Source organism: Paramisgurnus dabryanus, chromosome 3 (genome assembly GCF_030506205.2).
Source record: "Paramisgurnus dabryanus chromosome 3, PD_genome_1.1, whole genome shotgun sequence".
Lineage (NCBI taxonomy): Eukaryota > Metazoa > Chordata > Actinopteri > Cypriniformes > Cobitidae > Paramisgurnus > Paramisgurnus dabryanus.
Window position 1 is genome coordinate 24,400,403 of NC_133339.1, and position 21,496 is coordinate 24,421,898.

The 21,496-nt window shown below is 35.9% G+C and overlaps 3 protein-coding genes across 9 annotated transcripts in view; 1 reads left to right on the plus strand and 2 right to left on the minus strand.

The window, feature by feature from the left end:
- Nucleotides 1-3,127, minus strand: part of clec16a (C-type lectin domain containing 16A) — a 58,758-nt gene extending 55,631 nt beyond the window's left edge. For 2 of the 3 annotated variants that reach the window (XM_073813920.1, XM_073813919.1), the window contains exons 1-4: nt 2,914-3,124; nt 2,168-2,296; nt 1,921-2,054; nt 1,684-1,832 (exon numbers count right to left, since the gene is read on the minus strand). In XM_073813920.1, the coding sequence (XP_073670021.1) occupies nt 1,684-1,832; nt 1,921-2,054; nt 2,168-2,296; nt 2,914-2,987 (486 nt within the window). In that variant the 5' untranslated portion in view covers nt 2,988-3,124. Of the gene's footprint in view, nt 1-1,683; nt 1,833-1,920; nt 2,055-2,167; nt 2,297-2,913 lie in introns of all 3 variants that reach the window. The other variant, XM_073813921.1, reaches the window with a different exon arrangement.
- Nucleotides 3,128-3,257: 130 nt separating this feature from the next.
- Nucleotides 3,258-4,898, plus strand: dexi (Dexi homolog (mouse)). The gene is made up of 2 exons (XM_065273835.2): nt 3,258-4,402; nt 4,482-4,898. Exon 1 carries the CDS (start codon nt 3,962-3,964, stop codon nt 4,229-4,231), a length of 270 nt encoding a protein of 89 aa, XP_065129907.2. The 5' UTR covers nt 3,258-3,961; the 3' UTR covers nt 4,232-4,402; nt 4,482-4,898.
- A 45-nt stretch (nt 4,899-4,943) lies between these two features.
- ciita (class II, major histocompatibility complex, transactivator) lies at nt 4,944-21,180 on the minus strand. 5 transcript variants are annotated; one of them, XM_065273830.2, is made up of 20 exons: nt 20,593-21,163; nt 17,401-17,439; nt 17,199-17,261; nt 17,057-17,092; nt 16,593-16,670; nt 16,468-16,521; nt 16,101-16,253; nt 15,906-15,992; nt 15,774-15,824; nt 15,569-15,688; nt 10,831-10,926; nt 9,069-10,752; nt 8,024-8,203; nt 7,822-7,887; nt 7,628-7,708; nt 6,421-6,504; nt 6,259-6,342; nt 6,074-6,157; nt 5,834-5,917; nt 4,944-5,447 (listed from the first exon to the last, which is right to left on the minus strand). In XM_065273830.2, exons 1-20 carry the CDS (start codon nt 20,915-20,917, stop codon nt 5,372-5,374), a joined length of 3,525 nt encoding a protein of 1,174 aa, XP_065129902.2. In that variant the 5' UTR covers nt 20,918-21,163; the 3' UTR covers nt 4,944-5,371. The 5 variants fall into 5 exon arrangements, 3 of the variants coding, with proteins under 3 accessions (XP_065129902.2, XP_065129901.2, XP_065129904.2); XM_065273829.2 differs by having other exon boundaries at nt 16,593-16,673; nt 20,593-21,162; XM_065273832.2 differs by lacking the exon at nt 20,593-21,163 and adding an exon at nt 17,754-17,907 and having other exon boundaries at nt 16,593-16,673.
- Nucleotides 21,181-21,496: the final 316 nt, after the last annotated feature.

Genomic DNA, 21,496 nt, shown 5'->3' on the forward strand with positions numbered 1-21,496 from the left:
ATTAGTATCTCAAAGGTACATATTGATACAAATTTTTTACCTGTACATATCTGTACCTAATGGTCCATACAATTGCATTTTTAAAGGGTGCTGCCCCAGTTAGGGTACATATTTTGATTTTTTTCTAACAATGTAGGGTACTAAAGGTACTGGTTAGGTTACTTAAGGTAAGGTTCTGTTTTGTATTCCTGTAAAGGTATCAAACGGAAACTTAGGGTACAGCCCCAGTGACAGAAAAGGTACAGTTTTGTACCTTTATTTCTGACAGTGTATATTCTATTATTATGATATTTTATGGAGAACATATTAATAATTATTCAATTTTCTGTGATTTCTTTTCATGTAAAGGAGTTTTGAAAATGCAACATTGTAAAAAGTGCAACAAAAATAAACTTAACGTTATAATGTTAATAATACTTAAATAATAATACTTGGTCACAATGAAGACATGATCGCTAACTTCTTCTAAGATAGCTTCATGCATCATATCTCATACCCAAATATGTCTCTACATATATATAAAACTGTAGGTTCATGAACTTGTCCCTATTATTTTTAACATGACTTAGTGATATATTCAGCAGTTAAAGATAATATATTGTCATTAAAAATGGTTAAAGTAAGGAATGATTGTTTGATTTAGTTCACACATAAAAAAATGTTTTAGGTTGTTTATTTTTACAAGATGCAATAGAGTGCCGCAGGAATGACTTTTTTGTAGGCAAACCCCCAAGTTAGTGGGCACATTGTTTCCCTTGCAAAAAGGCATTTATTTTTCCCAAAGACTTTTGGATCATTGCAAAATATAAGCCCTGTTTGTAAGAAAATGTTATGACATTTACACGTTTTGTCCAACAATCTTCACAGATGAACACAACTTTTATAATTTTTGAAATCCAAACTCTGCTTTTTATATGTATAAGTGTCTTTAACTTTTGTTAAACACAGAGCTTATTTTTTCTAATAATCCAAAAGACTACAGGAAAAATGTATGGGCTTTTTTGCAAGGGAACCCATTAACTTCCGGGTTGGCCTACAAAATACGCCATCCCTGCAGCACCCTGTTGTTACTCACAAACAGGTGGCAGTTTATATATATATATATTTTTTTTTTTATATATATTTCTGCAAAAAACCTGCATTGCTTCACATAACTCTGTAAAAAAGTGCACTTTACCAATTTTTAATTTAACATTAATAAAATGCATATACCATCAATGTGCATATAAATTGCAGCATCAGATCTCTCATAAAGCAAATCCTTCTATCCAGGCCTTCTCTATTCCTGACACCAATGATAAACTACCATCAAAGGTGCCAAGGAATAAAGAACACATGGCAGTGAACCATTTACAGTACACCAATAACTTCCCCCTATACAAAGAAGCCCTGAAAGATTTTCCCATGCTTTTATCCTTTAAAGTTCTCGTAAAATGAGTTATAAACTCACAGTTGGATTGCATATATCCGAAATGAAAGAAACATAATTGCTCAAGTACTGGGTTGCATGAACAGGAAATACAATTTTACAAAGTCACCGTGAGGTGTCAGCTCTTCCTGTAAATGCACTAGTCTATCACACACAGAATGTGAGGCCCGCCACAACCAAAAGCCCCCTACAGTTATCAGTATATCAACAGTCATTTCAAAATTGACAGTTGCCCCTGGAAATGCGTCTCTTACCTCATTGTAGAAGAAGTGAACTGTGTGATTGTTGAGTTTCAGAGACAAAGTCTTTAAAAAGGAGATATAGTAGGCCATAATTTCCTCATCGGAAAAGTCAAATTTATGCACAATGATGGAATTGACATGATTATTGGAGAGCAAGTAATCTAGAGAAAAAGTGAAAAAAAAAGATTAAGAATATAAATACATGATGTTTCTTATGAAATGCCATAATTTTAAAAAAAGTGTACTCACAAAGAGACGTCTCATGACTAATGTTCTCAAAAAGAATATTAAGCGTTTGCAAAAGCTGGACGCACACATAACGCCCGGACTTCTGCCGTAGTATGTTGAGAAAAAATGCAAACATGTTCTTCTCCAAAAAGAAGCTAGAAAAACAGAGTGACTTGTGTTTTTTTTGTGTCATGACTACCATATATATGATGTGAATTTATACGAGTGCATTAATCGTGCAATTACATGTGTTACAACAAGAACTCACTCAAACACAGAGCTGTCATTCTGATCTCCCCAGATAAGAATCTCAGTAATGGATCGAATGGTTTCTACCAACAAGTTCCTGTTGTGATCAGTCACAGTTGTGTTTTTCGTCAGAACATGATACATGTACCTAGAAATTATATAAAACATTAAATTAAGAATGCAAATTTATTTTGATTGAAAGCACATAGATTACAATTTAGAGTTCAACACACATTTAACCTTGGAGCAGTTGTACAATTCCTACAAGATAAATACTGTAGTATATTATTTACCATACTTTAGCATTTACAAGAAATTATTAGTACACAGAAGTAAAGTATAGTGTACTATTAACTAACGTTATACAGAAATAGTACTCGGGAAAAAACCTGTAGTGTACTTTACTGTTTACTACGGTAAGGTACGGTACATAGGATTTTCACAACAGTTTGCTATAAAGTATACTGCAGTATTTTTGTGAGTTTTAATAAAGTGACTATTTATGTATTAAACATTTAAATGCATATAAGACTCCAACCAGCGTAACCTGACAAACACCTAGTGAGCCCCTACTTATACATGAATCTATGCGTTAGCATAACACCGCAAATAAACAAACCCCGACATGTAAATGTTTCAACAGTCTAAAAGAAATTGATTTACCAAATGATTTTACAGAGCAATGACAAACACTGACTAATCTACGGGCACAAAATGAACCTGCACGAGCAGAGCAGGCTAACGTATTAGCTGCTCCAAACTTACTTTAAATGGTCCAACGAGTGAATGTTCTTGGACTTCGCCTGTCCTCCGACCCAACTCCTTGAACGGCCAAACATTTTTGTGTGTGTGTGTGTTATTATATATAAATATCTAGGTTGTTAACTAAATAAGCCAGGCGAATGAATCCATATCCGCCGCAGAGAAGGCCTAGAAACCTCACATGAAAACATACCTGACCTAGCGTTCATGACAGCCCACAAAACCGCAGATAATATGAAAATATGGGATATGTAGTTCAGCAAAGCCATTTATGTAATGGACTTCAATTACAGCGTCAGACTACAATAAACTCAATTTCCCGCGCACGCGTACGCAGCAGTTTTGGAGACGTCATCAGAAAGCGACATTTGTTTTTGTTTTTCACGCGTTGCAAGTCTTCGCATAGCTTCCAGATGGCTCACTAAGGTTTTGAGTTTGGGCCATCGGTCTTTTAAATGATTCAGTATTTGTTTGCCGTAACGCCAGAAGGCTGCTAAAACGTCGGGTGTTTAATAAAACAGACGGATATTGGAAGATGAATGTTTTAACCAACGAGCCATCAGAAGTTCATACAAGACAAAGAATCGGAAGGAGTGGGCTTTATGTGTGTTGTTCAATGACTCGGGCTGTTTAGGACAATCCAGTAAGCTCTTAATGGACAATGCCACTGTTTTCCTAGTCTTTTATTTTAGACTTTATTTAAAGTCTTTAAATCGTAGCATTAAAGGAGAGCGCTGCAGAACTGCACCGTCAGCTTTGTGGAAATGCATACAGCAGCTACAGTGACAGATGCCTGCGATTTCTGACTTGTGAACGTGTGGTTGATATATAAGCTTCTAAAAGATCATTAACTTTTTTTGTTGTATTTTGAAAACATACTTTACCTGTGTTGAAAACAGTGTCTGATGTTAGGGCAGATGTTATGCGCATCAACACGGTTGTGAATGAAATGAATGCATGCACACTGATCTGTCTCGTGTAATCTCTGTGATTCAATGCTTTATGCACTCAAAGTCTACTCTATAGGACAGAATCACATGTGTTGGGTTCTATGACACAGTCGGTTTACTCTCAGTTCGATTTAGTGGAGTCATTCATCACCGAGCTTCCATATATGTTTTATCTCGGCCTGTTTTTTGTGAATGTTTTAATTCTCTACTATGCATTTTTAATGGAATACATAGTCCTTAATGTAGGGATAGTATTCCTGCCGGAGGATATGGACCAGGCGCTGGTGGATTTAGGGGTCCTGTCTGATCCAGCTTCCATTCCCTACGACACGGACACTGAACTGGATGTGTTTGAGGGATATTTGGATTAAACAACCTGTGCAGAACATGACTGGCACTCCCAACCAAAGCTTTTGTGGGGTAGTAGGAGAATATCGGGATCATATTTCATTTGGTTACTCAGGAACCACTGACAAAGAGAAACTCTGTGATCTTATGAAGAATCAGTGGTCAACTTATAAAAGAGTCACTTTTATGAATAAGTAAGTAATGTTCAAGAGGTTAGTTTCTATGTCATGATTCACACTCAGAAATAACATAATATGTGTCATGTCTCCACAGGCTGTCAAAGGACTGGCCTAAAACCGAGCTGCTTGGAATATTTATTTGGAACAGATAAGCTGAATGACCTGGGTGGGGTTTCAATGAAGCAGCCAAGTTTGCGTCTCTTGAGATCAAGTTCAGGTTCCTCCCACTTCTGTGCATATAAATAGTACATTAGTCTATTTATTTTTAGTTTGGTATTCAGTACTCAAACGGGATTTTGTGTACACCCTGCAAGGAGTTTGTCATGTAACTATGTTTAGAGAGCACTCTAACATATTCTGTTATGTTTGTTTTTAATGCAACTTAAATAAGCAATACAAACAGGGTGAAATAGGACTGCTCTTGTGAACGTCATCTTTGTAAGAACCTGAAAATGGAATTTGATTGAAGTTATGCACATTATATATATATTTAATAAATGAATCATTTGACTTTCTTTACTCATTCTCTCACAACCGCAGCAGAAAATTTAAATAATTAAGTTAACATGGCAGCAGATTTTTATTCTTTATTATAAAAGCATCAGCAATAGATGCTATTGCACAAATTTCTACAATGTTACAGACAAGTTGACTCATAAAAATAAAAAAATAAAAAACACATTTTTATTGTAACAAAAAGTAGTAAAAGAGGTATTTTGTAAAAAAAAAAGACCAACAAAAAGTAATTTAGTGATTCGGTTACAGAAATGTTAGTGCAAAGTGCAAATCAGCTGTAATATGTCACATGTCAGTCACATATGTATGTTGACTATTTTGGGAGAAAATGAAAGATGTATTTTTGAAAATGTTTAGTGTTTTGATAAAGTATTGAATCTTATGATGAATTATGATTTTTGTAATAAGAAACTTTGCTTGTAACAGCATCCATTGTGCAGCAGCAGCTATTTTAATAAGCACTGTACATCAAAGTGATCTAATCCGTGGGTCTTGATGATGGAGATGTTCAAAAACTCCCCATGGAATGCAGTTATTCCACAGCCTGTGGAGGAAAAGGAAAACTAAATTATTTGCATATCATGAAAAGCACGTAGTTAGATAATGTTATTTTAACTAGCATCTTTTCTACCATTAATTACTTTCTTTGTGTTAACTGAATTTGATGAAAATAGCTGAAACATTCAACATTTTAGGTTGCTACTGTATGAGACATACTGTGATATTTATTTACTTTTATGTACATTTAAAAAAAACCATAAAACACAAAAACATTTTGCTACAGTAATGACTTTATTTTTTAGACTTGGTCTGATAGGCCAAACCTCATCTAAATTGTTTGTTTTTCACCACAGTTGCCCTTAATCTTTGGGTGCTTATAAGAATGTTTTGCACAATTACATGCTAGATATTTGTAAAATAAACACTCACTCCAAAGACTTCATTCCATTGCAGCTTTTCAGAGCAGTGCTGAGCTTTTTAGCTCCAATGTCGGTGAACTTGTTAAACTTAACACTGAAAATAATCATACAAACAATGAATAAATAATAATATATTAAAATACAATCCATTTTTTGCATTTTAAACTTTCAGTTAAATAAAGCATCAACCGTTTGTACTGCACAAATTGATTTATAAAAATAATTATATAGATATTCAAAGGAAACTTACTCCAGGTCCTGCAACAGTTTCATATCGGGTAAAACCGAGGCTAGCTGTTCAGCTCCATTGTCAGTAATCAGATTTCCATACAGGCTATATAGGACAAAAGTGGCATCATTGTGAGAATAGTTGTTTTATTCAAAATGCCTGATTTCTATAGTGCCAGTATTGTAAATGTCATAAGGTGTTTGTACCTGAGGCTCTGTAATGAAGGAACTGATACCAGAGCTTTAGCCAGTCTCTCCACTCCAGCATCTCCAATGCAGTTCTGAGACAGACTGGAGGAAAACTTGAGTTATTAAATAACACATTTCATTAAAATCAGTATCACTGTGGAAGACACAGAATAAACTTACTTTAAAAATTTCAAAGATTTCAAAAAGTGCAGAACGCCTGCCAGCATCTTAGCACCAGAGTCGCCAATTTTGTTTTTCTCAATGCTAAAAGACAACAAAAAAGATGCAATGCTGCTAGTAAGTAAAATTATAAAGCAAAAAACACAAATTAAAGTATCTTATATCAATATAAGCATGTACAGTGTATAATCAATGTATAGATTAAAGTGCGTGTGTATTTCCGATTAATTAAATCCATCATATTGGTGTTGGTAGCATCGTGCAACATATCAAAATTACATGTTTACCAGACCTACATGATCTTATAAAAAAATCCAAAAGCCTGATGATTTAATAGCAGGTAGATTGGGTCTCCAAAGTCCTTTTTGCTTTTTCAAATGGTTATAAAGCTGAATATGATGATTTCCTGTTGTCCGAAATAGTGTCAATTGTGTTACTGTTAAACTCTGTTAACAAGGTGGAGTTACAGTGTTGATAGTATTTAACAGAACTGGCAATCATACACAGAAAAACAAACACTCTCCCTTTCTCTCATTCTCTCTCACTCTCACACAAACATATATACATACATGACTGTCAACACTGTTACTCTACACTGTTGAAAATAAATACACTTGAAAGGTTCTTCACAGCGATGTGCATTATTTAGGTTGAAACTCCATTTAAAAGAATAAAAACATTGCAGTGTTTGAACACACTACCGTAGCTAAAAATGATATGTCTGTGTTTGGCTGTGATATGAATAAACACACAATGTGCTTAAAAAGTTTAAGAAGCTGTATTTGTAGTAAAACTGCGCAGTAGCAGCAGCAGCATGTAGGCTGTCAATCATAGCAGTGAGCGGGACACCAAGCCAAGCCGAACGCTCTTAAAGGGGAAACACACAAATCAATGAGAGGATGAAAAACAAGGTGGAAAATGGTCATAATTTGCATAAATTTGTATGTTTTTCTGCCAAAAAGCTTAAGTAATGTTATAAGTACCCCTCAGAGAAAATAATAAAATAATAAAAAGAAACATGTCATGATGTTTTATATTGTTATGCTCTGTAAAATCTTGTTCCCAATTATTAAAATAATTAAAATGATAACCATTTGAAAAAGCAGAAACAATACTGGACACCAAATGTACCTGCAATCACCCATAAACACATTATTATTGGTAGACGGAGTATTAGCAAGCTGTCCAAATTAATTTGGTTACTCACTCTAGATGTTGTAGTGACTGCAGAGAAGGCAGGACCTCTATGAGTTTAGGGAAAACTTCAGGACCATTCAGGACTCCAAGCCTGCAGTACAAAACACGATCATGAAATTTGCTCATGATAAAAATAACACCAATGAAAGGACAAATGCAAACATTGGTGAAGAGCTGATCTGCATAGGATGGACATTTGCTTACTCAAATTCCAGTCTCTGAAGATGACTGAGGGCTGGTACACCTTCATTTAACGCAGACACAAATTCACTGAAACCACAAGTCAACATCAACACCATTATTCAAAACCATGGATTGAATGCAGTCATTTGATTACAAATAACAACATTTTCAGTGTGTTCAGAAATAAATCTTCCATAGGCTACATATTTGATTAGTTCATTACCTGCTTGGTAACTTCTTCTCCCTATGAATGTGGACAAGAAGTGGCAGGTTCTCTATGTGGTACCCTTGTTTTGCCTTCAGTGGGTTTAAGGTGAATTTCTCAATGGCACCTTTCAAGTTCAATTCATCTTTTCTTTGATCCAAGTCCTCCCACAATGCAATGGTGTCTGCTGTATGTGCCCTAATTGAAAAAGAAATGAATAAATAAATCAATACAAGAAAGCAAAATTCTTAATAGTGCAAGATGGGTGATTATCGCGAAATTAGACTTATGAGGTGTCATGAAACATTTAATAAAAAAAGTAAATGCAAAGTATAAAAATAAAAAGCATACAGTTACAAACATCTCTTCATCTACTATTTTGTACATGATTTCAAATGACATCATGCAAACCAATTTTGTTGTTTTTCCACATTTAAGGGGAGGGACATTTTTCATTACCGCAACGTGTCCATGACTGGATTTGGGTTCTTTGACATGGAAATATTTATAATAAAAAAATCAAAAAAAAAAAGCTTCAGTGCATGTTATACTAAAAACATTTACAGTAAAGAAACATGTGGTATTTGTTGATCATTGGTAAATGTAGACACAATAATAAAAAATATAAATGTGTCAAAGACCAATTTTCTAATCCTCCGCAACAATTTTCAATCATTGTTTAAGCTCTCAAGGAACTAACAAGGAACTTATTTTTCTCTCCAGATAAAAGTTGAAATTTTGTTTGTCTAAAAAAAAATTGTAAAAGAAATTTTGTTCGTCATAGTACCTAGACAACTTTTTAGTTCTCATTACCGAAACATGAGTTTGTAAATGCATATATTTAATGTAATATCATGTTGCGGTAATGATAATTTTTTATCATAATCTTGGTAATGATAATCTAAAAAATGTAATTAGGAAATATGTTTTAAATCCTCTAAAAATAATGGTTATAGTAAGTTCAGACCTTAATCTTATATGTGCAAAAAAATGGCTTTTTAAAGGACACCTTCTAAATCTGGATTTCGTGAGAATCACCCAGATAATGCATACAATCACTCACCAGAAAGATTTTATACATTCAAGCTCCACCAACTCTCTAAGTCCATTAATAGGAATGCATGTATCTTGCAGGTTAATGGAGAAGGTCCGTTTCAATGCCTTGGCGTGTTGAAGAAGATGGCATATGACGTACACATCCGACGGGCTAAGCAGCGTTCCGCAGAACGACAGATTGTCCGGAAGGTTCTTCAACAGCACTCTTGCAAATTTGGTGTTGTTGGCCTCATAAACACAATGAAAGAGTTCGAGTAACCTGGCAGGAGTAAATTCATTAAGCTTCAGGTTACGCAAATGGGTTTCTACAGCTTTCCTTTTGGCCTGAACGTCAATGCTGCCATCCAAGATACAAACTCCACCCGAAGGAGCCTTCTGAAAGAGCAGACCCGTGACGAACCTCTGCATCAAATCCTGCGACTCCCCCTGAACTTTCCGTTTCTTCTGCTGGACCACACTATGTGCCAGCAGCATTTTTTCGTTGACCTGTTTAGACTGCACCGAGTGCACGCCACCTAGAAGGTTCTGAGTGTAAAGATCTCCAAAGTGGTTTTCTGGACGGTCCGATGGTCCATGGGACGCGAGTATGCCACTCTTGAGACAGTAGTCCACCAGTTCTGCAGAATCGATGAGGTTTATGTGCGTGTTATGATTCTTAAATCCTTCCCAAGCCATTTTGCACAATTGAAGGATGTCCTTCTTTTTATTGCTAGATAATGAGCTGTTTTCCCCGCCAGCCAGCTGTAGGTGCTTGGAGGTCACTTTTAGATAAAAGTCTGTGAGAGTTGAAGGCAAAGAGTCATCGTGGCTTTCTTGATGCTCCAGCAAAAAACAGGTAGTCCAGCAGAGCAGTGGATTGGAGCATAAAGTGAATATGTATCTTTCGTTCTTAATTTTTTGCAGTGCCGTCTCCTGAATGGGAGAGTCCTTGAAATATTTAGTTGTGTAGAGCTCTATGTCCTCAGGGGAGAAGCAACAAAGCTCCAAAAGACTGTCAGTTTTTCGCAGCACCTGATTTAAAACTTCTTTAGGTCTCGTGGCAATGAGAAGCGTGCAGCCCGGCAGAATTTCCTTCTGGAACAGACCTGAGAACAGCTGTTTTATGGTGTATTTAGTGTCTCTGGGTGATTTAGCGGGGGACTGAAGGAGCCCCTCAAAATCTTTAATGTCATCAAAACTATCAAAAATAATGAGAACGTCTTCGGGAAAGGAGAGAACATGACTGAATACAGCATCGGATTTCTCGCAACGAGGAGTTACAGACAAATCGAACAGTAAGTGCTTTAAGCTGTAGTTAGATTTTGTAAGGTCTAAGTTTTTACAGTTCAGTAAAAACACAAAGTGAAACTGAGGCAGGCTCCCACTCGCCCAGTCTAAACACAAGCGCTGAATCATGGTGGATTTTCCCACCCCGGTTTTCCCAAGGAGAGCTATGGACTGTTTTGGTCTGGAAAAATTGCTATGAAACACTTGACTCCTATCCAGTTTTTTTCTCTTTCGCTCCGAGTCGCTGATTACAACCAGTTCCTTCTCCAAACACTTGTTAGCATTCTTGCCAGATTTGATTAGGAGTTTCCTCTGGATCAAATTCATGTTGATGTAGTGTGACTCCATTCCCAAACCCCCACGCATACGACAGCAGATCTCTCTGATATGGGATTTTGCATGAAGAATGAAGTCCTTAACACATTCTGAAAAAAACAAAAATGTGTCATGTTTTGAACAATGGTACTATTCAGGGCTAACGCAGTGACCACTTTGTTACTCACTTGGTGCTTCCGGACGCGCTTTTGGAGCTGGTTTAGGAGGTGGGGAATCAGTGTTTTGTGGCTTTCCATCTGAAAACGCTGTGGTCCTACTTGTCACTATCAACACAAAAAAAAACAATATACTTATGGCAAACCAATAAGCACTTATTTATGACCATAAACGTTAACAAAACGGTTCAAAATTGTTAGTAAATGCAATTGGAAGCAATCCCACATCGCTTAAAGGCAGGATACTGGTGCCCGAGCCCCTGCCACTTTACCCCTGGATGACCAAAGTGACCTTTTGTCAAAGCATTTTTTTTGTAATTAAATTTCCCTTTGTGAAGGCCTGCCCAATCTAACTATTAGTAAAATTAAGGAAAAATAATTTAGCCGTAAATAAAATGTCACATGATGACCTATTGACCTTTCACCGGACTCTTCAGGGACAATCCCTTGCTCACAGCGCGAGCGCCCCCACACGCTCTTACAACACAATACACAATACAGGGAGGATCCCCCTTGAGTCAGCATTGACCAAAGCGATATGCTTGTTAATTTTACTTTTTATTATTTTACAGGAACCACATGAAGAGAGCATGGACAGCTTTTGTTTATATTGCTGTGTGTAACCTCTAGAACTCTGTCTATATAGATATTTCTGTCTAATTTTATTTGCAAGGGAAATAATGAAAAATAGTTTACTTGAAGGGGTGACTGACAAGACACCTTCATAATCATGACATGACACGTGCCATGAACATGAAGAAGATTGCACGACTTCTGACAACTGTCATTAAATGTCATTTGTTCAATTATATCATTTCTAATGCAAAGATGACATTGTTTGAGATGTCTTTGTTATGACAACTTGACATAACCAAGACAACATAACTGACCACTTTTTACCAGTGATACAAATGGAATTTTATTTATATTATATATATTTTTCTTGACCTCAACTATAGTGGTATAAATATAATTTGTCATTAAGTGTTAATACTCTGTCAAATAGTTTTATAACAACATCATAACAATTCTCAGTTCATAATGTTTTTTTAAAGGAGACATATCATGCTAAATCCACTTTCTTAGCTCTTAAATGCATTTTGTTGTATATTTGTAGTGTTTAGAAGTACATAAAAGTTGAAATTAGTCTCTTCAGGTGCTTTGTTGATATCTTTATATTCTGTTTTGGTCATATTTTCCAACCTGTTCTGATTTTTCTATTATCTATTACGTTTTTTGAACAATTACGTTACAGTATTTGCAGCGGAACTGCCAAATAAGGACATCGACTCCTAGCCCAACACTACAAGCAATCCGCCATTTTCAATTTCTCGCTGCGATATTGTAGTCCAAGCTCAAGGATGCAGAAGTTACGAGAGAGTAAATCAAAATGTTCGGTTGTTGAACCTGTGACTGGTTGAGTTTTATTTTTCACAGAAATGTATTTTTTTTTTTAATTTTTTAAAACAAGTAACTCTCAGATGCACATCAGAAAAGGGGTAGAAAGGGGGCCAGTGGAGCTATAATAATGAGGAATTCAGACCCAAGCATTGCAGTTTCGCTTTATATAGACCACAAATAGATGATTTATATGTAAAAAGGACAGATTTAAAAGCATGATATGTCTGCTTTAAGTTTCCTTTATGTGTTTACCAAATAAATTCAACCATTCAAACATAATAATAATAATAAGAATAATATTTAATATTTGTCATGGTTCTGCTCTCTTGTCCTTGTTCTACTCTAGTTTTGAGGCAGGATCATGACAGGCCCATGTTTTGTGTGCTAGCACATGGCCTTTTGTTTGGGCTATGTGCTTGCGTGTCTAGTTTCCTGACCCTGCCCCCTCGTCTCCTCATCAATCACCTTGTTATTGTTTGATTCATGTCACCTGTTCCCCTCTTGATTTGCTCCCCTATTTAATGCCCTTGTGTTTGCTGTCCTGTGCTCGATCGTCTGTTTATATGGTGTGTTTTTCCATGTGAGTGTTTGTATTATCTAGTTCAAGTCAAGTCTTATCTAGTCTAGTTAGTTTATTCAAGTCTGTTTCTGTCTAGTTTAGTGTTACCCTGTTAGTCGGTCTGATTTTTGCCCTGTTTACCCCCTCGTGGGTTTTGTTTTCTGTTTTCATTTAATAAACCTGTTTTAGTGTCCACCTGTGTCTGCAATTGAGTTCTGTCTCACAATAACCCTGACAATATTATTATTATTAAAATGGATAAAAATATATTTTATTGCATTTGGAGACCGATTCACCTAAAATTAAATAAAAACAGTGCAATTATGGGTTAAGCCATGCAGCGTTGGGTCCATATATCTGTAAAAACAGTTATTTACATTAAAAAAATAAATGTAATTAATAAAATGTTTTTTTTCTTCTATGTCAGAAAATTTTATAACTCTCTGTGTGACTAAGAACAAATTCTGTTAGCTGTCAGTTTTTTATGTATTGTGCACATACATAAAGTATAATATTTTGACGAGTCTGTTAAAGTATTTCAAATTATTTGACAGTATAAACACTTAAAGACATTTAAATGACAGTTTAATGTAATGTTAACCCATAAAGCTAAGTAGTTTCTTAAGTTTGATAATTATTCATGTTTATGACAGATTTATGTCAAGTTATGATTGGTTTTGGTTTATGTCAAGTTGTCATAACAAAGACATCTCAAAAAATGTCAACACTGCATTAAAAATGACATAATTGAATGAATGACACTTAATGACAGTTGTCATAAACGTGCATAAATTCTCCTTTATGTTCATGAAACGTGTCATGTCATGATTATGAAAGTGTCATGTCAGTCTTATGAACACCCCTTCAAGTAAAGTATTAACCAAAAATATTAGACTTAAAATTATTGCTCTTCTGTTTTGCTTTATTATTGATTTCAGTTGTGTGCATGTCAGCGAGCAATGTGTTCTTATTGTACTTTGAGCACCTGCCCCTCCAAAGGTCTCTGCATGGCCCTGATTCAGATAGCCTATTTTGATAAAACATTGTGGGGTGGTTTCCCGGACAGGGACTATCTTAAACCAGGAATAGGCCTTAGTTTAATTAGGAAATATAACTAGTTTTAAAAAACATGCCTTACTAGAAACATTACTTGTGTGCATTTTGAGGCAAAATAAAGGACACAGATGTATTTTAAAGGGGCCATGACATGAAAATCTGACTTTTTCCATGTTTAAGTGCTATGATTGGGTCCCTAGTGATGCTATCAACCTAGAAAATTTGAAAAAGATCAACCCAGTAACTTAGTTTTGGTAAACCATTCTCTACAAGCACATGAAAAAATAGGTCGTTGAAATTTGGCTCTCCTTATGATGTCATAAGGAGCTCTTATTATAATAATCCAACCCCTTAATCCAACCACAGCACTGCCATTTAGTGCAGAGAGAAAATAATTCACAGAACAATTGAGTTTCAATTTCAACAAACCACCATCATTGTGATCAGTGTTTGCACTTGATCTGCACATGTGCATTTTAGAGGACACACCCAAAACGGCACATTTTTGCTCACACCTACAAAGTGGCAATTTTAACATGCTATAATAAATTATTTATATGGAATTTTGAGCTAAAACTTCACACATGTGCTCTGGGGACACCAAAGATGTATTTGACATCTTAAAAAAGTCCTGTGACATGGGCCCTTTAAGAAATGTCAGTGCAAGTTGTTTTCAGTTTGGACAGCTCTTACATTTATTTTAGTCTAGGACTAATCCCTGTCCGGGAACCGCCCCTATATTGCTTATGTAGTTTGTGTAACCTTAAGAGTTAGCGTAACGATATTTATGTTTTCAAAATGACAAGCAAACTGCTACGTCTAAAGTTACACAACCGAAAACGTGCTGTATCTAATTCTGATTTAAAACAATTGATTATGTTTATTATTTGGTAAAGTTATTCACTTTGTACTGCAAAGTTTTCTCACTGTTGAATGAGACATGAATGGGCTTTTAGCCTGTGCGTGTTCATGTATTTTGGAGTTGTGGCTTTGGATGGTGATTTGAACAGAGGGTGGGATCATGATTTCAGTGCTAGGCTAAAGTTAGCATTTTTCAAAATCAGATACACTGCCTTTAAGAAATAACCAATATCAGTGATAAACTGATCTATCGCATTTATTACTTGGGCTGATTCATTTGTTGATTTTCGGTCCCTTAAAGGGATAGTTCACCCAAACCGTTCGTAGACCCCATTTACTTCCATAGTAGGAAAAAGAATACTATGGAAGTAAATGGGGTCCACGAACGGTTTGGTTCCAAACATTTCTCAAAATATCTTCCTTTGTGTTCATCAGAACAAAGACATTTATGCAGGTTTGTAACAACATGAGAGTAAGTAAATACAGACAGAATTTTTTTGGGTATGTACTAATATGTACTTTTGAGGAACTAAAATACACTCCTTGTTCCAATTTGTAGTACCTCTGAGGTACCAATGTGAACTCTTTAGGTGCAAAGGTATCCTTTTTTGAAAAGTGACAGCTAGGGACAATTTTTTTACTTACAGTGTACATTACCCTGTTCAGTAAAGTTTTAGATTCATTATTTAAACAAGGGGTTCCCAAAACATCCTTTGTGCCATTCACAGCAACATTCAAGTCAGTTTGCACAACCCACAGTATATAAACCCCCTGATTTAAATAACAGAAAATGCAAGAGACCTTCAAGTGTATCTTCTGCATCAAAATGAAACCTAATTCATACACACTTTCTTGGCATCAACACTGGCCTACCTTTCGTAGGGGAGAGAGTGTCTACAGATGCTGATGGCAAGCCCTTGCTTGCACTGTCTGATAATGAGCCGACTGGATGCCCCGCAACAGTGAGTTCGGGAGGAGCAACCGTACCAACAGCTGTAGGAGAAAAATGCAGTTAACACCTGTTAATCTGAATATACATTGTCCTTCACGAAACAATACACTGTTTAATGTGACTTACTTGGTGAAACAGGAATTATTTGCGTCACTGGACTTACAGGTTGAGGTGACACTACAGAATGTGGAAACGTAGATACAGTTGAAACATGCAGGCTTATCCAACAATTTAAAGATGCTATTACACCTGACTCACCAATCACATATGTGGGCCTCAGTGGAACCACAGAGCCGATAAAATGGTGGGAACCGAGGGTCTGGAGTATCTGCAATGCAGATCCACCTGAAGGATCCGAAAGCACACGGTATTTGGTCAAAATAAAGGCATAGTTCTTGAACTGACTTTAAGTTGAATGCTGTATATTTGATTTGATAATCATACAGTACTCACCACTAGGGGTGAAAAGAGGGGGGCTGTCAAAGGCAGTTATGCTGTTTAGGGGCACGTGTATTACAGGCTGTAAAGGGCTGTGGTTGCAATGGAAATTTCCCTCAGAAGTAATGGTGGACGTTCCATTAGGGGGACTTTCTGAGCTGGCCGTTACTTAAATAGACAAATTAAATATTTAAGCTTTGTTTTACTTCCCGTTTCATTATTATGAGAGGCACATTTATAAATAAATGTTTGAACCAGTCTTCTCCTTTTAAATGTTCTGAAGACATTTACAAACTGCAAAGACTATACTGTAAAACAACATGTCTGGATCTTACATGTGTGTACTAGATATTACAACAAAATTAGGAATGTTATCAATTACCTTTTCTGCGCTTAGTGGTAGTTTTGTTGGATTTGGAAGTTGTTTTCCTTATCTCTGTAAAACATTACACTTATTATTACTTATTCAACAAAGCTTGAGGAAGAAAGCATCTATAATGACATTACCTTTTCGTTTTCTTTTTGTCTTTTTGTCTGAAATAGCAGCAATCTCTGGTGTCAGTGTGCAGGTTATGTCTGCCTCACCTGCTGTGTTTACAGTATGCAGATATGAGAAAACATCCCAAAAAGTATGTTAGTGAAACTGGTTCACCTTGTTGCCAAAACCAAATGTAATGCAAATTCAATATTAAACATTAAACAAATGGTTCATGAAGGATTCTGTTAAAGCACATTTAGAAATAAAGTTACAAAAGCTGGGACTTTTGAAAGGGGCGATAACATTTGTACCTAAAGGGTGCACAGGTACCTCAAAGGTACTTATTGGTACCTCAAATGGATATATCTGTACCTATATGGCACATATTAGGACCTTTATAAAGAGTATTTTGACAATACTTTTGTCCCAGTGACCGCTTTTGTACCTTTATTTCTGACAATTATTGAATTACAGTGAATAAATGAAGTCTTACATTGAAAATCAAGATCATCTTCAAAGAAAATGGGATCTGTTGACATACAGAGGTAAAGAATTTAAAAGCATCCACATGACATATACATGCTACAGAAGTAGCCTAATGAACTATTTAATTAGGGTAAAACACAAAGACTGACCCAAAATGTCTTCAATAGAGTCTTCACTTAGAATGGAGTCAAGAATTTTAGAGAAAACATCGCCTGGCAAAAAGTAATAATAAATCAATTTCACAGCCATAGATTTACATTGACAGAAATGGCTAGACTAACATTTGTTACATTCACTAGCATAACTTTATATTTTGCCTCAAGGTTTATAAAATACTGTGCTTCTACTCACCAGGTAAAAGATCGGAGAAAATGTCTAACGATTCAGCATCTGTAGTAAGAAAGTGACGCATTAAAATACATTATTTGTCTGAAGTACATAAACGTGTCACACATACTGTAACAGCTCTTGGCGCGCACGAGCGCAGATATGATGCAGTCAGAGCGCGCTTTCTCTCAGAAAAATAAATCGAGAAAAAAACCACTACTTAATGTTAAAACATTTGTCTGACTGGTCTAATTATAATTTCTTTCGTTTATGAATATAATTTACTGGTTTTTGTGTACCTTGAGAGACACACCTTGCACGATGCAAACGCATTATAAATATAAAACAGTTAAATAAATTGTAAATGGTTTCTTTACCTGTTTCACACGGATAGTCCATCGTCATTAAAAAGTTATTACTCCATAAATTAAAAAGTGATATTTAAGAAGCTTTATAATAAACGCGGACTTGTCCTCACATAACACACTGCGGCTTCTGCATTGTTTGGCAATGGCAACACCAAAACTGCACCGAACTCTACTTTTACTTTCGGTATAGATGGGAGTTGGTTTGTTTAGTAGGCTACATACCAGATTCAGCCCATTTGGCCTGTCTTTTGGAAAACCCCAAACTTTCAGTTGGATATTTAAGGTTATTTATAACGTGCACTTAATGTGATGGAGACTGGAAAGATAATGAAGGTTATAAAGAACCTGCGCTGCAGTTTTGCTGCAGACATCATGGGCTAGAATCGTTCATATTTATTTTCTTCTGCTTTTTATAAAAATAATTTTTGTGAAAGGTTAGTCTTTCTTTAGACTTGTTTAACATGTATATCAACCAGCTGGTTTACCTGTGGTGTCTGGTAATGCATTGTTTTTTAAAGGTTGGCTCTCATACAGGGAAATGCACCACCCTGGAGTGGCAGGTATTTTCCATTGTTAACCTGGCCCATTTGTTGCCTGCTTATATAATACACTTGTAACCTATACCTTTTTTTTGCCAAAAACCAACCAACCAACCAAATAAGTAAGCATTTGACTCTTGATGCACTGTACAATGCAGCTGTTTACAAGTAACTAGATTTAAATTTATGTTATTTACTGTCAATAGTTTATTCAAAGTGAAATCAATATTAAACATCAACAAGTCTTTGTCTTTACAGAATAAAACTACAAAATAACAGCCTCATGCAAAGCATTTTGGGACAAAAATCCCCATTTTTCAGTTTTTTTCCTTCAGAATTTGGTTTCCTGAATGCTTTGCATGAGGTTGTTATTTTAGTTTTATTGTGAAAAGACAGACTTGCTAATGTGTAATGTTCATTTAAAGGGACACTCCACTTTTTTTTGAAAATATGCTCATTTTCCAGCTACCCTAGACTTAAACGGATAGTTTGGCCAAAAATGATATTAAACCCATGATTTACTCACCCCCAAGCTTGTGAGTAAATCATGTTTGCAAAGTTTTGCATATGTCCATCGTTTTTCAGACAAACACATTTTCGGATATTTTAGAAAATGTTTTAGATCTTTTAGTTGATTAAATGTAATGTTACGGGGTCCACCCATAGTCCACGACCTTCAAGTCCAAAAAAAGTGCGTCCATCCTTCACAAATTAAATCCAAACGGCTCCAGGATGATAAACAAAGGTCTTCTGAGGGTAATCCGCGTGGTGTTGTTGTAGAAATATGCATATTTAAAACTTTATTAACGAAAATAAATACCTTCCCGTAGCGCCGCCATCTTAGTCGCGTCCGCATTCAGGATGAGAGCTCACGCAGCCTACGGAGGTTACTCTGCTGCTACTCTGTGCCCCCGCCCTCCGAATTTGTCATAAGTCACTAAGAAAAGTGCGTACACTACGCTAATACTCTCTCCTGAATACAGAGGAGTCTAAGATGGCGGCGCTACCGGAAGGTATTTATTTTCGTTAATAAAGTTTTAAATATGGATATTTCTACAACAACACCACGCAGATTACCCTCAGAAGACCTTTGTTTATCATCCTGGAGCCGTTTGGATTTAATTTGTGAAGGATGGACGCACTTTACGCAGCAAAGTCATTGATTATTACGCCAAAATGAGAGTATAGTTCCTAGCCATATCGGCTCAGAAAATCGCAACTTTAATTTTCCGTCGGTCTTAGTACACGATGTAACTGCAAAAGAAGCAAGTTTTAAATAGGAAACATATCGAAACTCTATAGTCATTTTTGAGCGCGATGCTAATGGTCTAATAGGATTCAATGGATTATGCTAAGCTATGCTAAAAGTGGTACTGCTAGACCCGGAGATCAGACAAATGGATTCCAAACTGGTAAAAATCAAATGTTTAACTTTAGGGGAGCTGGAAAATGAGCATATTTTTAAAAGTGGAGTGTCCCTTTAACTTTGAACAAACTGTTAACAGTAAATAACATAAAATTAAATCTACAGTAAGTTAATTGAACTTAAAGCAAACAGCAGTAATACTGTAATTTCTACATATTTTTTTTACAGTGTGTCTCAAAATGTGCATTTATTTCCAAAAAACAATCATCCTTTGATCAATTTATTTTTCCTTGAAGTCATGCCATCTTCTTTTCTGATACACTCGTTTTGCATGTTGGTCTGGTTTGTTGGTGTAAACACTCTGGTTTACTATCACAGTCATGTCAGGCATTACAAAATTTAAGGAGTGTCTAATTGCAGATTTATTGACTTTAATAGGGATAGACCCTGCAGGTTTTATTATAGGTTCAGCAAAATGCATGTCGAGTAGTACAGTATTGTCTTGCAGCAGCCACAACACATCTACACTGAATATAAATGGGACTGATATGCTTAGCAAATGTAAACATTTGTGCTCAATTAAATTGCAAATGTAAGTCATGACTTTAAGTAAACATGACCAGTCAAGGATTGTAATGTAACAGCATTGTGCTGTCGGATCGCACAAATATACACTCTAAAAATGGCTGGGTTATTTTTTTACCCATGTAAGTAGATCGCAAGTTATGATTTTCACCACTTATTTTTTAAAAGTAACTATTTGTGTTCTGGAATACTATTAAACTAGAGAAAAATAGTATTCAATTAAACATTTTTAAGACAAAAGCAACATTAACTAATCATTATGTGACTTCTTAATGTGATCCCAAAACACAATGCTACACCATAATCCAAGGGCGATAAACACCTTAAATCAGATGATATAATTCAAGATGCAACTCACCAGGATCGTTCAGAAATGAATCTAAATCCTCCTCCTTGCTCAGTGCTGAATCCAAAATAACTTGGCTGATATCCCACTTTTGCCAAATAGGTAAAGAGAGTTTTCTTGCCAGATCCTCTCCATCATTTAATAGGATTTCACCCAGACTTTCCTCTGCAACTTCACGCTGCTTGAAGAGAGACCTGTAGTACTCCGTGGAGAAGACTCCGGCTTCATGCAGCTCCTTGAGGAGTTCACACAGGAGGCTGGGGCCAACCTGTACAGCTTTTCTCACCTGAAACAGTACATCTTCAAAAGAAATCATGACTGCGCAACAGCTGCTCATTTTGGAACTTCATTTCCTCTTTGCCAGACTAAAGCCACCTAAAGCCAAATATGTATTGCTTTTGTTCCTGGATAGAAAAAAGCACAAGTAAAACCTCACCAGATTTATGAGCTGTCTGACAAAAGGCAAGGTCTGGTGAGGACAGTTTCAAATGTACTTTTCCACAATAACCTGGTAGCTAATGTGCTACGCATGGACAAATCAAGTGACCACATCTTTATCTCACTTCTCTTTTGTTATTAGGAATTTATATGGAAGTAAATCAAGTGTTTAGGTCCCATTAGGACCAAATCCTGATCATACTAACAAAAATCAAAATAATAATTATTTTAGCTATTTCCATACTCATTCAATTATTTAAATGTATATGAGTAGATTGTAATTATAAAATATATATTTATTTATAAACAGCAAATAGCAGTTAGTCTGAGAAACTAAAACTAAATGCATGTGGATAATACATAAGACGTCTACCCTAGTCATTGAATAAAATAAAATTCATAACCTGTACATTCAGCTGTTCTTTATAAAGACTGACAGAATTTTATTGAGGCACCGAATGAATCATAACCAAAACCT